This window comes from Callospermophilus lateralis, chromosome 7 (assembly GCF_048772815.1).
Source record: "Callospermophilus lateralis isolate mCalLat2 chromosome 7, mCalLat2.hap1, whole genome shotgun sequence".
NCBI lineage: Eukaryota > Metazoa > Chordata > Mammalia > Rodentia > Sciuridae > Callospermophilus > Callospermophilus lateralis.
The window spans coordinates 4,095,076-4,110,849 of record NC_135311.1 but is presented as its reverse complement, the minus strand read 5'-3'; the positions used below and the strand labels follow the sequence as shown (position 1 = coordinate 4,110,849).

The 15,774-nt window shown below is 43.0% G+C and overlaps 1 protein-coding gene across 1 annotated transcript; it reads left to right on the top strand.

Annotated features, from left to right (window-relative positions):
- The first annotated feature begins 4,893 nt into the window (after positions 1–4,893).
- On the top strand, positions 4,894–11,827 carry Hrnr (hornerin). The gene is made up of 6 exons (XM_077109907.1): positions 4,894–5,031; positions 6,913–8,810; positions 8,889–9,557; positions 9,588–10,685; positions 10,761–11,404; positions 11,457–11,827. The coding sequence occupies exons 1-6, from the start codon at positions 4,894–4,896 to the stop codon at positions 11,825–11,827; spliced, it is 4,818 nt and encodes a 1,605-aa protein (XP_076966022.1).
- The last annotated feature ends 3,947 nt before the right edge of the window (positions 11,828–15,774 follow it).

The window sequence follows — 15,774 nt, the reverse complement described above, 5'->3', positions numbered from 1 at the left end:
GTCAAGACAGTGGTAGTGAAAGACAATGGGAAGATCAGAGTCAGAACCAACACATGGATGGCACAAGTCCAATTCAAGAAAACAATATGAATCTACTTATGGCTAGGTTCAGACATTCGGGGTCTCATATAGGTCACAGAACTACCAATCAACATTATGAATCTGCCCAGTGATCCTCAGAACCCAATACAGAAGAAAATCAAGGATCCTGCCATGAGAATCTCTATCTCTAACTCCCCTACTTCCATTTATACTTCAAACCTTTATAATACGATTTTGTACCCTTTCAGGCTTTTTGGGGGGTTCTCTACTACAGCCTGCACATGGATGTTTTGTTCTCCAACGCTCCATCCTTAATTCTCTGCCTGTTTGGTTCATTTTCCAGTCTTATCATTCATAAAGTTGGGTAATTGAACAGAAAAAGTAAAATGCATTTATAAAAATCTATAGATTGTTATTAGCAATTTCTATGTCTGAAACAAGAGCCTTAGAAGTTCTATCTATAACTCTAAGATATTTTAATTGGTCACAGTGATCTGATGATAAGATCCAACCTAATATATATCTGTAACAGTGATATGTAAGATCAAATTGGGTAGAAACTTCAAAATTGAAGTTTCATATAGCTTAACACTGTAATTGATCCCCAAACAATAAAAAATTTTTTAATATAATATTATTAAAATTTAAACGTAACACATGAGAATGCCAAGGAAGACAAGTATACACTGTCTTTTAATCATGACCATCATAGTAAGTGTGTGTGTGTGTGTGTGTGTGTGTGTGAGTGTGAGTGTGAGTGTTTGTGTGTCTGTGTTTTCATAGGGCCTAAGCTACAAAGAACTCTCAGAAGTAACATGGAAGATGTGGGGGAAAGGACAGAAAGAGCAAAGAAGAAAAAAATATATGTAGAATTTCCCTTAGACTCAGCAGATGGTGTTATAGGCACATCATTCTGCCATCCACACAATCAGGAAACAGTGAGTATTCAAAGATGGCATGAGAACCTGGATATTCCTAGAAAGAAGCAGGTAAGTTTGAATCTTCTCTTCTCCACGAAACAAATTATACATTTTCTCTGAGCCTCAGTTTTCTCATGTGCAAAATGGAGGTAATAGTACCTAAGTCATGAAATTGTTATGAAGATTAATGAAATGATGTACATCAGCACGCAGAGCGCTGTGGTTGGCAAAAAAGCATAATTTCCCTTTTTCTGCCAACACATGGAAAGGAGGCACTGAAAAATCTTGAGCGTCAAACATACCAAAGAAATATTTTCTCATAAAGCCAAATGTTTTGACAGGGAAAAACCACTAACCTAACTTATGATGGGAAACTCTTCATGCCAACCCTGTAAACTGTGGAATACATACCAGAGAAATCATAAACCTACTACCCCACATGCCAATATTCACAGATATGTGCCCTTTTACCTCTCAAAAAAACGAGTGTCTTTGATGTTCCACACTTTCCAGTCCTTCTCTTACCCGTGAGATTCTCATCTCCTAAAGAATCTTCCTGAAAAGTAAATAAAGGAGCAGAAAGTAGTAAGCTATCTCAAACTTATCATCAACTTTAGGCCATAAGCTAAGAATGTTCTCTACATCTGTAGCTGGTTGAAAAATATATGACATGTTAAATTGTATAAAATTCAAAGATCAATTTCCATAAATAAGTTTTATTGAAACACACTCACACTCATATATGGTCTATGGCTGTTTTCATGCTGTAACAGCAGAGTTAGTTGAGTAGTTGCAAGAAAGACCATCTGGCCCACAAATCCTATCAATATTTATTAGCTAGTCTCTATAGAAAAAGGTTGTTGATCTCCTCATTTAGGAGAATGCTGATATCAAGGGCATGTTCACCTGGCAGTCTTTACTTGCAACCCCTTTCCTCTCTCTGAGACAACAGCTCACTCCTCAAGGAAATTAGTCTTTGCTCAGCAAATTCCACCTCCCCTTCACTCCTACAGTCTTGGTCACACCTTTAAAAAGGTCATTGCTCTGATGAAGCATGACAACCTGGCCCAAATCAAGCATCCAAAGGAAACAGACTACAGAATGAATACTGACTCTACCTCCCTCTGGGTAGTTCTTAGAAGAAAACACATAGCCTAATGATGATAGAATTTGAAATCCTGTAATTATCATTTGCCAATAGTTTCTTCCGCTCCTTCTCAAACTCTGATGACCATATTGCACAAATAAGTTTTAAATCTATGTAACTTCACTCATCTTTAGTTAAAATTTGTGTTATACATTCACAATGGATAAAATGCAGAGCATTGCCTTCAGGGATAAGCAAAGAGCCATTCATTGATTACCAAGGCTAAGATTCCATTTATATTCAGGTGAAATCATGTCTTCTGAGATAAGGAAAGAGCAGGCTGTGAAAAAGTAGAAATTGGTCAACATAGAGGACTATTAGTCAAGAAATTGCTCCTCTTTCAGTTCAACACAAACTGACATTAATTGGACACCTTTATGTACCAAGTAATACATTGGGTCTCTAAGTAATACTAGGATAAATAATGCCCATTCCCTGTTCTCAAGAAGCACATAGTCTGGAAGGTACAAAAGCACATAAACAAATATGTATGTGTGAAAAAATAATTAATCAAATAATTAAAAGTGAGCCAAATAATTAATAGTAGCTATTTCTGGCTAGTATATTTACAGATATTTTAATTTTCTTTTCTTCACTTATCAAAATGTTTTCTAATTTTTATAATTTATATCAACTGCATAATAAGATAATTTTAAAGATTACAATATAGTGTAACTAATATAACTACAAAATTATGAACAAATTTATCATTTATACCTCTTTCTTGAGTAATCCAAGAAAAATTTTCTACAGGGTAGGGGCTAAAGTAGATTGAAGAATTAATATTTCATTAGGCAGATAATGAGAAAAGGTATTCTAATAAAAAATATTAAGTAATATAGTACATTCAGGAAAGTGGAAATAGTTAATTACAAGTGGAACAAAAAAGGGGAATCTGGAGAAAAGAAAATGGAGGTTGGAGACAAGACACAACCCAGATCATGAGGGATTTTAAACACTGTGCTTGAGAACATGCCTTTCTTCCTAAGGTTATATGGCTGTTCAAATGAAAGCTATAATGATGAATAGTCACTAATGTCAAATAAACTGAGTCAGTTAAACAGATGAAAAGGAGAGCCTCTACAGCCATTATCCATTCCAAGAGGTAATAATAAAATCATGGATAACACCCTGACTGAGAACCTCATATAAGAAAATTTAGCTTAGAATGGGAGTATGACTAGATGATATTTTTAAATATTTTTTTAGCTATAGATGGACACAATATCTTTATTTTTGTTTATTTATTTTTATGTGATGCTGAGGATCAAACCCAGTGCCTCACACATCGAAGGCAAGTGCTTTGCCACTGAGCTACAACCCCAGCCCCTAGATGATCTTTAAGGTTCCTTTTGAACATTTAATTCCATGATTCTTTGACATTTGGTCCCTGATGTACCTGCACATACTCCATCCAACTTCCATTAAAGTCTGCACAATTTTTTGTTGTTGTCAATGCACTGTGCTACATAGTTGGGTGAATATACAGAGGCCTTTCTGCAAAGTGTCCTGACATTTTGGCAGGTGGGGCTGATACTAGCCCAGATTTGGGAACTGCTATTGCAATCTCAGGTGAACATGTAAGGAAGTAAGAAGGTAATCATCTGGGAGGTGGAGATGGAGAAGGAGCAGGACTTGTTTAGGAGTGAATTAGGACATCTCAAAGAGTGCAGCTCCTCCCTAAGATGACCATTATTTTCATTATAAAAGGGCCTCTATCCCCAAACTAGAAGCACCCTGCAAGCTACTTCAATCTCCATCCTATTGTTCCTCTGGTGCACTAGGTAAGTGAGCAGGGATTAAGTTCTTCTACTCACGGGTACTTAGAACTATAAATATATGAAAGTCCAGGATAAATTTTAAGGCAAAGAGGCACTGGATACCAGTCTTCTTTTTAGTATACTATTAGGAACTTTGGTATAAGTTAACTTTATTGAGAAGGAAAATGAAGCAACAACTAAACTCTATATAATAGTATCTCATTTCTTTGACATCTTTCATTAAGATCATGGGAATCTAGTTATCTATTAGATTGGTTGTTTCTTTTACTACTGAGCTTTTTCTCTCTGTTGTACAACCAGTATGGCCTAAGGTCAGTGACTGCTTGAAGAATAAAAACAAAAACTAAATCTGATAGCAGACACTCCAGCTACTTATTACCTAGGCCTGTGGTTGGCATTGCCCACTATGTCTACTTTCCCTTGTCTAGATGTCTTGAGGGTCCAGTTCAGCTACAGAAGCTCCTTAGCTGTAGTTAGGTACACCATATAGATGATAGATTTGTCTCTTAAAGTGTGATGACTAAGACCGATTTAAAAAAAAAAAATAAGGGATGGGATATAGCTCAGTTGGTAGAGTGCTTGCCTCATATGCACAAGACCCAAGGTTCAATCCCCAGCACCACACACACACACAAAAAAAACAAAACAAAACAAAAAAAAAACTAGTAAGTGAAAGAATTGGCACACAGAATTTCTATAGCTCCAGAACAAAGCTCATATTCTTTACTAAAAGCAGAGAGTCCAAAACAGAAAGTCTTTGCTCCTAGATTCATTCAGGAAGGGAAATAAGATATGGATTGTGTTCCTGATTTCATCACTCTCTTACTACATGGCTTGAACAAGTTGCTCAATTCTGGATTAGTTCTTGATTACAACAGGATAAAATTAATCACGGCTGATAATTACTAAAATAATTGGACCTATTTATATGTTTAAATAAGAAAGAATAATAATAATATTTTTCCTCCCTTAGGTTAACTTAAATTTGAAAAAAAAAAAAAAGATGTCTAAACTCCTACAAGGCATTGTCACTGTCATTGATGTTTTCTACCAATACACCACCCAACATGGGGACTGTGACACGTTAAACAAGGCAGAGCTGAAAGAACTCTTGGAAAATGAGTTTCACCAAATTCTGAAGGTAAGAACTCCATGCTAGGACTGAATTTTCTAGCAGTTCTCTTCTTCATCACTTCCTGCCTTTTTGTCATATATGCCAAACATCCTAGAGAATTCACCCTACGTGGTAATAATGAACTAGGTTTGGTAGGATTGAGGTACCATCAAAAGTTGAACCATATGCTTTCCATAACATGACCAAAGTCACTTAATAATGGGGGGGGGGTGACTTGTGTACGTTGATGCAGGAGGAGTGGAAGCCGTTTATTGTAGGACAGGAGTGGTATTTAAACATTTTACATAGCTTATCTAATTAGCATAAAATAGATACAGCAGTCAACCAATAAGGAATCTCCACACTTAATGGCTTGCTTTTGTTACTTTACAAACCACTCCCTCTGGCATTTGGCCAGGCGCCATCCAGACTTGTTTACAGACTTTAACATTTCTCTGGCAAAATAACAGGTGCCAATCTGACTTGTTTACAGACCTTAACATAACAACAGAAAACATACATAGATTTTTAGATGTCCTATCTATGGTGTAATATCCTATATTAAAATGTCCTACCTATGGTTCTCAGAAAAATTGCAAAGTAGTTGACATGCATCTCCTTCCCTTTGTCTTTTCATTTTAAAATGTCTAGACCACTGCTCATTTCTAAGATTCTGGTACCATAAGGCCTCTAAATTCAGAACATTTGTACTCCTAAATCACTAAAAAGAATGCGCACCACTTTAAAATTGTCAGTTTTAGAAATAAGTTGGTTGGGAATTTAAATTTAGCTCTTCAGTTTCAGCTCCTTAAATTTAACTGCCTACTGAATATTGTTATTTGGAATTCTTTAGATGTTTTAAATTACAGGTGTCAGATATGAATCTCATCGTCTTCCGTTCTAAACTCATTCCTCCTTCTTTTTGCCCAAGGTAGAAACCTGGTGCCATTCTTCATTTCCTCATCCTCAGCAGGCAGCACCACCTTCCATCCTCCATCTAGTTCATCTACAGATTTTAAAACAGCCCATTTCTCTCCATCACTATTCTTAGTCCCCTAGTTCAAGCCATTTCCTACTTCCAATCTCAACATTTGATACTCAAAATCCTCCAACAGCTCCCATCTGCTCATAATCAAAGTCCTAAACTTCTTAACATGGCTTAAAAGTTATAAACTAGACCTGATATCTCTCTAGTCACATCTCTTGAGTCCTCAAACTCTAAATCTAGCAATCTGGATTTCCTTTCAGTTCCTTGAATGAGCCATACCTTCTCTCACCTCTAGCCCTTTGTTCAAATCATTCCCTCTGCCTGGAAGAATCTTTTGCACCCTCTTCTTTCCTTTCTATCCCTTCATTTGGCTTATTTTAATTCTTCCTTCAAAAGGCAACACATCCTCTCTTTAACCTTTCTTGGATTCTGAGTGGTTACCCTCTGATACTACTCATAGAAATTTTATTACAATAAATTATAAGTTGGTGTATCTGACCCACTTAACTTTAAATTTCATTTTGTCAGATCCAAGCTTGTTCACTGCTTTATTTCCTCATATAAAACAATGCTAGGCAGATTGAATGAATAAATTAATTAGTTAACTATTAAATTTGACATATAAAGAAAAGCCACATATGATTAATATGGGAATCCAAAATGTTCCTATTTGACCATTCTTCTACCAACAATAATTGTTTCCTTTCATCTTTCAGTTGTATCCCTTTCTAACTATTTCTCTCTGCATTATTCATTGCATATTCCTTTCTCTTTGGGAGTAATCTAGCCCAAAGGACTACATGATTGAGCTCCACCTAAATATGCCAACCACTCACATTTCTACAGTTTTCCTTCAATTGGTTAACTGAGTGTGTAGTCCATACTGACAGAGCTGCCCTCTGTACCTTGTTCCTATACAGAATCCAAATGATCCAGACACTGTAGATATCATCATGCAAAGTCTGGATCAAGACCACAACAACAAAGTGGATTTTACTGAATATCTTCTGATGATATTCAAGCTGACTAAGGCTTGTAATAAAATCATTGGCAAAGATTACTGCCAAGCTTCAGGGTCGAAGCAGAGAGATCACAGTCACCAGCACCAAGAGGAACAGAGTGAAACAGAAGAAGAGAAAGACAAATGGCAAGAATCCTCTTCCAATTATTCAAGTTCAAGTGCAGAAGAGAATGATTCCTATTCCAAGAGCTCCAGAGGAAACATTAAACACAGGCCTAGGTTCACATCCAGAAAATTGAAGGAACAAGGAATTTTGCCTAATTCTGGGCACTGGCAAAGCTCTGGGGAAAGGAAAGAGTCAAGTTCAAGCCACTTTGAGCACAGTGAAAACAATAAGCATGGTACTCATCAGCAAGAAAGAGCCAACCCAAAAGAATTTTTAGGGAATAAACAACATAATAAGAAATCAGGCCTGTCCTCTGGTAGGAAGCATCATGGACTCAGCTCAGGGAGTTATGAAGGACAAGACGACGGGTCAAACTCAAATGACCATTCTGATTATGCTAATGAGTCTAGCTCAGGCCAGCTCTCTCAACAGAGATGGCATGAACCAAATGTAGAATCTCAATCAGGTAACTGTGAAGAACAAGGATACTATTCCAGTTCAAGTGAGTCTTCCAGTCATGGAAAATATAGGTCAAGCTCAGGTCATCCCCCTAGTAAAAGAAGACATACATCCAACTCAACTGAGTCAAGGAGTTGGGAAAAACAAAATCAGGGATCTAATTCAGGCAAATCATCAAGTTGTGAACAAGATGGATCTGATTTAGATCAGTCATCACGATATGAAAAACAGGGCTCTAGCTTTAGTCATTCTTCTAGTCAAAGGCAACCTAGATCAAGCTCAAGTGGTATATCAGAATACAGGCAACAACAAAAATATGGTTCTGGATCAAGACAGTCCTCAAGCAATGAAGAATATAGGTCTGCATCAGGCAAGTCCATAAGCAGTGACAAAAATCGATCAAGCTCCTATCGGTCCTCTACTCAGAGAAAACACAGAAGCAGCTATACTCATTCATCAGAAAGTGACAGAAGACAAAAGCATGGCTCTGGCACAGGTCAGACCTCTGTCTTTGGTCACGAGAGGTCTTGCTTGGGAAAGCATACTAGCCACGGTCACCTAGAGACTGGATCTGGAGAGTCTTCTGACTATGAACAACGTGGGTATGGATCCAGCATTTCTTCCAAGGAAAAATACCATGAATCCAATTCAGGCTGTCAGTCGGGGAGTTCTACAAGACAAACGCATAGCTCTGGATCAGGCCAATCCTCTAATTATGGAAAATATGGAAGTGGCTCAAGCCTATGTTCTAGTCAGAAACACCATGAGTCTACCTCAGGTCAATCTGCTAGTTACGGTCAGCATGGATGTGGGTTAAGTGAGTCTTCTGGTTCTGCTCAACAAGAGTCTGCATCTGGAGAGTCTTTTCCATTTAATCAACATGGAACTGGCTTAGGCCAGTCCTCTAGTAGTGGACAACATGGCTCATACTCAGGTGAGTCATCAAGTTGTGAACAACATGGGTCCAGCTCAGCTCAGTCTCCCAGCTATGGCCAGCACACATCTGGATCAAGACAATCCTCTAGGCAGAGGCACCAAAGTTCTGGCTCAGGAGGGTCTTCAAGTTTTGGACAAGGATCCGGTTCAGGAGAGTCCTCTAGCTTCAGTCACCATGGAACTGGCTTAGAGCAGTCCTCCAGTACTGGACAACATGGCTCATACTCAGGACAGTCATCCAGCTGTGGCCAACATGGGTCCAGTTCAGGTCAGTCTACCAGCTATGGACAGCATGGGTCTGGGTTAAGTCAGTCTCCCAGCTATGGCCAGCACAGATCTGGATCAAGCCAAACTTCTAGGCAGAGGCACCACAGTTCTAGTTCAGGAGGGTCTTCAAGTTTTGGACAAGGGACTGGTTCAGGAGAGTCTTCTAGCTTTAGTCACCATGGAACTGGCTTAGGACAGTCCTCTAGTAGTGGACAACATGGCTCATACTCAGGACAGTCATCCACCTGTGGCCAACATGGGTCCAGCTCAGGTCAGTCTGCCACCTATGGACAGCATGGGTCTGGGTTAAGTCAGTCTTCCAGCTGTGGCCAGCACAGATCTGGATCAAGTCAAACTTCTAGGCAGAGGCACCACAGTTCTGGTTCAGGAGGGTCTTCAATTTTTGGACAAGGGACTGGTTCAGGAGAGTCCTCTAGCTTTAGTCACCATGGAACTGGCTTAGGCCAGTCCTCTAGTAGTGGACAACATGGCTCATACTCAGGACAGTCATCCAGCTATGGCCAACATGGGTCCAGCTCAGGTCAGTCTGCCAACTATGGACAGCATGGGTCTGGGTTAAGTCAGTCTTCCAGCTGTGGCCAGCACAGATCTGGATCAAGACAATCTTCTAGGCAGAGGCACCACAGTTCTGGTTCAGGAAGGTCTTCACGTTTTGGACAAGGTTCTGGCTCAGAAGAGACTTCTGGCTTTAATCAACATGGGTCTGGCACAAGTCAATCCTCGAGTAGTGGACAACATGGCTCATACTCAGGACAGTCATCAAGCTGTGAACAACATGGGTCCAGCTCAGCTCAGTCTCCCAGCTATGGCCAGCACACATCTGGATCTAGACAATCTTCTAGGCAGAGGTACCACAGTTCTGGTTCAGGAAGGTCTTCAAGTTTTGGACAAGGGACTGGCTCAGGAGAATCCTCTAGCTTTAGTCACCATGGAACTGGCTTAGGCCAGTCCTCAAGTAGTGGACAACATGGCTCATACTCAGGACAGTCATCCACCTGTCGCCAACATGGGTCCAGCTCAGGTCAGTCTGCCACCTATGGACAGCATGGGTCTGGGTTAAGTCAGTCTTCCAGCTGTGGCCAGCACAGATCCGGATCAAGCCAAACTTCTAGGCAGAGCTACCACAATTCTGGTTCAGGAGGGTCTTCAAGTGTTGGACAAGGGTCTGGCTCAGGAGAGTCTTCTGGCTTTAATCAATATGGGTCTGGCTTAGGTCAATCCTCTAGTAGTGGACAACATGGCTCATACTCAGGACAGTCATCCCGCTATGGTCAACATGGGTCCAGCTCAGGTCAGTCTGCCAACTATGGACAGCATGGGTCTGGGTTAAGTCAGTCTTCCAGCTGTGGCCAGCACAGATCTGGATCAAGTCAAACTTCTAGGCAGAGGCACCACAGTTCTAGTTCAGGAGGGTCTTCAAGTTTTGGACAAGGGACTGGTTCAGGAGAGTCCTCTAGCTTTAGTCACCATGGAACTGGCTTAGGCCAGTCCTCTAGTAGTGGACAACATGGCTCATACTCAGGACAGTCATCTACCTGTGGCCAACATGGGTCCAGCTCAGGTCAGTCTGCCACCTATGGACAGCATGGGTCTGGGTTAAGTCAGTCTTCCAGCTGTGGCCAGCACAGATCCGGATCAAGCCAAACTTCTAGGCAGAGCTACCACAATTCTGGTTCAGGAGGGTCTTCAAGTGTTGGACAAGGGTCTGGCTCAGGAGAGTCTTCTGGCTTTAATCAATATGGGTCTGGCTTAGGTCAATCCTCTAGTAGTGGACAACATGGCTCATACTCAGGACAGTCATCCCGCTATGGTCAACATGGGTCCAGCTCAGGTCAGTCTCCCAGCTATGGCCAGCACACATCTGGATCAAGACAGTCTTCTCGGCAGAGGCACCACAGTTCTGGTTCAGGAGGGTCTTCAAGTTTTGGACAAGGGACTGGTTCAGGAGAGTCCTCTAGCTTTAGTCACCATGGAACTGGCTTAGGCCAGTCCTCTAGTAGTGGACAACATGGCTCACACTCAGGACAGTCACCCAGCTGTGGCCAACATGGGTCCAACTCTGGTCAGTCTGCCACCTATGGACAGCATGGGTCTGGGTTAAGTCAGTCTTCCAGCTGTGGCCAGCATAGATCTGGATCACGTCAAACTTCTAGGCAGAGGTACCACAGTTCTGGTTCAGGAGGGTCTTCAAATTTTGGACAAGGGTCTGGTTCAGGAGAGTCCTCTAGCTTTAGTCACCATGGAACTGGCTTAGGCCAGTCCTTTAGTAGTGGACAGCATGGCTCATACTCAGGACAGTCATCCAGCTGTGGCCAACATGGGTCCAGCTCAGCTCAGACTGCCACCTATGGACAGCATGGGTTTGGGTTAAGTCAGTCTTCCAGCTGTGGCCAGCACAGATCTGGATCAAGTCAAACATCTAGGCAGAGGCACCACAGTTCTGGTTCAGGAGGGTCTTCAAGTTTTGGACAAGGGACTGGTTCAGGAGAGTCCTCTAGCTTTAGTCACCATGGAACTGGCTTAGGCCAGTCCTCTAGTAGTGGACAACATGGCTCATACTCAGGACAGTCATCTACCTGTGGCCAACATGGGTCCAGCTCAGGTCAGTCTGCCAACTATGGACAGCATGGGTCTGGGTTAAGTCAATCTTCCAGCTCTGGCCAGCACAGATCTGGATCAAGACAATCTTCTAGGCAGAGGCACCACAGTTCTGGTTCAGGAAGGTCTTCACGTTTTGGACAAGGTTCTGGCTCAGAAGAGTCTTCTGGCTTTAATCAACATGGGTCTGGCACAAGTCAATCCTCGAGTAGTGGACAACATGGCTCATACTCAGGACAGTCATCAAGCTGTGAACAACATGGGTCCAGCTCAGCTCAGTCTCCCAGCTATGGCCAGCACACATCTGGATCTAGACAATCTTCTAGGCAGAGGTACCACAGTTCTGGTTCAGGACGGTCTTCAAGTTTTGGACAAGGGACTGGCTCAGGAGAATCCTCTAGCTTTAGTCACCATGGAACTGGCTTAGGCCAGTCCTCTAGTAGTGGACAACATGGCTCATACTCAGGACAGTCATCCACCTGTGGCCAACATGGGTCCAGCTCAGGTCAGTCTGCCACATATGGACAGCATGGGTCTGGGTTAAGTCAGTCTTCCAGCTGTGGCCAGCACAGATCTGGATCAAGTCAAACTTCTAGGCAGAGGCACCACAGTTCTGGTTCAGGAGGGTCTTCAATTTTTGGACAAGGGACTGGTTCAGGAGAGTCCTCTAGCTTTAGTCACCATGGAACTGGCTTAGGCCAGTCCTCTAGCAGTGGACAACATGGCTCATACTCAGGACAGTCATCCACCTGTGGCCAACATGGGTCCAGCTCAGGTCAGTCTGCCACCTATGGACAGCATGGGTCTAGGTTAAGTCAATCTTCCAGCTGTGGCCAGCACAGATCTGGATCAAGACAATCTTCTAGGCAGAGGCACCACAGTTCTGGTTCAGGAAGGTCTTCACGTTTTGGACAAGGTTCTGGCTCAGAAGAGTCTTCTGGCTTTAATCAACATGGGTCTGGCACAAGTCAATCCTCGAGTAGTGGACAACATGGCTCATACTCAGGACAGTCATCAAGCTGTGAACAACATGGGTCCAGCTCAGCTCAGTCTCCCAGCTATGGCCAGCACACATCTGGATCTAGACAATCTTCTAGGCAGAGGTACCACAGTTCTGGTTCAGGACGGTCTTCAAGTTTTGGACAAGGGACTGGCTCAGGAGAATCCTCTAGCTTTAGTCACCATGGAACTGGCTTAGGCCAGTCCTCTAGTAGTGGACAACATGGCTCATACTCAGGACAGTCATCCACCTGTGGCCAACATGGGTCCAGCTCAGGTCAGTCTGCCACATATGGACAGCATGGGTCTGGGTTAAGTCAGTCTTCCAGCTGTGGCCAGCACAGATCTGGATCAAGTCAAACTTCTAGGCAGAGGCACCACAGTTCTGGTTCAGGAGGGTCTTCAATTTTTGGACAAGGGACTGGTTCAGGAGAGTCCTGTAGCTTTAGTCACCAAGGAACTGGCTTAGGCCAGTCCTCTAGTAGTGGACAACATGGCTCATACTCAGGACAGTCATCTACCTGTGGCCAACATGGGTCCAGCTCAGGTCAGTCTGCCACCTATGGACAGCATGGGTCTAGGTTAAGTCAATCTTCCAGCTGTGGCCAGCACAGATCTGGATCAAGTCAAACATCTAGGCAGAGGCACCACAGTTCTGGTACAGGAGGGTCTTCAATTTTTGGACAAGGGACTGGTTCAGGAGAGTCCTCTAGCTTTAGTCACCATGGAACTGGCTTAGGCCAGTCCTCTAGTAGTGGACAACATGGCTCATACTCAGGACAGTCATCTACCTGTGGCCAACATGGGTCCAGCTCAGGTCAGTCTGCCACCTATGGACAGCATGGGTCTGGGTTAAGTCAGTCTTCCAGCTCTGGCCAGCACAGATCTGGATCAAGACAATCTTCTAGGCAGAGGCACCACAGTTCTGGTTCAGGAAGGTCTTCACGTTTTGGACAAGGTTCTGGCTCAGAAGAGTCTTCTGGCTTTAATCAACATGGGTCTGGCACAAGTCAATCCTCGAGTAGTGGACAACATGGCTCATACTCAGGACAGTCATCAAGCTGTGAACAACATGGGTCCAGCTCAGCTCAGTCTCCCAGCTATGGCCAGCACACATCTGGATCTAGACAATCTTCTAGGCAGAGGTACCACAGTTCTGGTTCAGGACGGTCTTCAAGTTTTGGACAAGGGACTGGCTCAGGAGAATCCTCTAGCTTTAGTCACCATGGAACTGGCTTAGGCCAGTCCTCTAGTAGTGGACAACATGGCTCATACTCAGGACAGTCATCCACCTGTGGCCAACATGGGTCCAGCTCAGGTCAGTCTGCCACATATGGACAGCATGGGTCTGGGTTAAGTCAGTCTTCCAGCTGTGGCCAGCACAGATCTGGATCAAGTCAAACTTCTAGGCAGAGGCACCACAGTTCTGGTTCAGGAGGGTCTTCAATTTTTGGACAAGGGACTGGTTCAGGAGAGTCCTCTAGCTTTAGTCACCAAGGAACTGGCTTAGGCCAGTCCTCTAGCAGTGGACAACATGGCTCATACTCAGGACAGTCATCTACCTGTGGCCAACATGGGTCCAGCTCAGGTCAGTCTGCCACCTATGGACACCATGGGTCTAGGTTAAGTCAATCTTCCAGCTGTGGCCAGCACAGATCCGGATCAAGCCAAACTTCTAGGCAGAGCTACCACAGTTCTGGTTCAGGAGGGTCTTCAAGTGTTAGACAAGGGTCTGGCTCAGGAGAGTCTTCTGGCTTTAGTTACCATGCAACTGGCTTAGGTCAGTCCTCTAGTAGTGGACAACATGGCTCATACTCAGGACAGTCATCCAGCTGTGGCCAACATGGGTCCAGCTCAGGTCAGTCTCCCAGCTATGGCCAGCACACATCTGGATCAAGACAGTCTTCTAGGCAGAGGCACCACAGTTCTGGTTCAAGAGGGTCTTCAAGTGTTGGACAAGGGTCTGGTTCAGGAGAGTCCTCTAGCTTTAGTCACCATGGAACTGGCTTAGGCCAGTCCTCTAGCAGTGGACAACATGGCTCACACTCAGGACAGTCACCCAGCTGTGGCCAACATGGGTCCAACTCAAGACAGTCTTCTAGTTATGGTCAGCATAGATCTGGTTTAAGTCAGTCCTCTAGCTATGGACAACACACAGCTGGATCTGGCCAGTCTTCTATTCATAGGCAACATGGGCCTGGTTCAATAGAGTCTTCTGGTTTTGGTCAACCCAGGTCTGGCTCAGGTCAGTCTTCTAGCTTTCAGCATGGGTCTGGATCAAGTCAATCTTCCAGTCTGGGGCAACAAAGATCTGGCTCAGGAGAATTTTCTGGCTTTGGTCAACATGAATCTTGTTCAGGAGGTTCTTACGGCTTTAGTCAGAATAGATCTGGCTTAGATCAAACTTCTGGCTATGGACAACAGGGTTCAATATCAGGACAGTCATCATGCCATGACCAACCTTGGTCCAGCTCAAGTCAATCTTCCAACTATGGTCAACATGGGTATGGTTCAAATCAGTCTTCTAACTCTGGCCAGCAGAGATCTGCCTCAAGTCATTATTCTAGCCACAGCCAATTTGGATCTGGCTCAGGTCAGAGTTGTAGCTCTCAACAATACGGGTCTGGTTCACGTCCTTCCTCTATATCTGCACAACCTTTTTCTGGATCTGGTCAGTGTTCTAGTTCTAAACCGTATGTGTCTGGTTCTTGTCCCTCATCTATCTCTGGACAATGTCGTTCTGGATCTGGTCTGTGCTCTAGCTCTCAACAATATGAGTATGGTTCATGTCACTCATCTAGATCTGGATTATGTAGCTCTGGACCCAGTCAGTGTTCTAGTTATGAGCAACATGAATCACAAGGGAGATGTGGAAACCAGTGTGAATCAAACTGTAACCATTCAAATTATAATGAAGGACAATCAAGAAGCAGTTACAGACCAGCAGAAAGTTCCTCAGGTTGTACCTTTGAACAATTTACACCCTGTTATGGACAGTCTAGATCCAATACTACCAATACACTGCCATTATACAATGAGGACAATAGACAAGGTGGCTACTGCTATCAAAGAGGAAGAGTAAGTAACTATGGAGGGGGAAGTTTAGGTTCAAATTCTCATAGTTTTAATAGTGGCACTCCACTTTATGAATATGTCCAAGAGCAGAGGTGCTAATTCTAAGAATGAATAATAAACAGAAGTTAAAATAACTCAAATAGCAATTTAAGAAATGAAAAATTTGCAGATAAGCAATTCATCATGAAATTTCTTTCTCAAAGTAGATATATCTTTTTCTATTCTTTTCTCTTAAAGCTATAATGTACTCTATTCCTTATTATGCATTCTTTCCAAAGAATGTAGGATATTTAGGCTAAC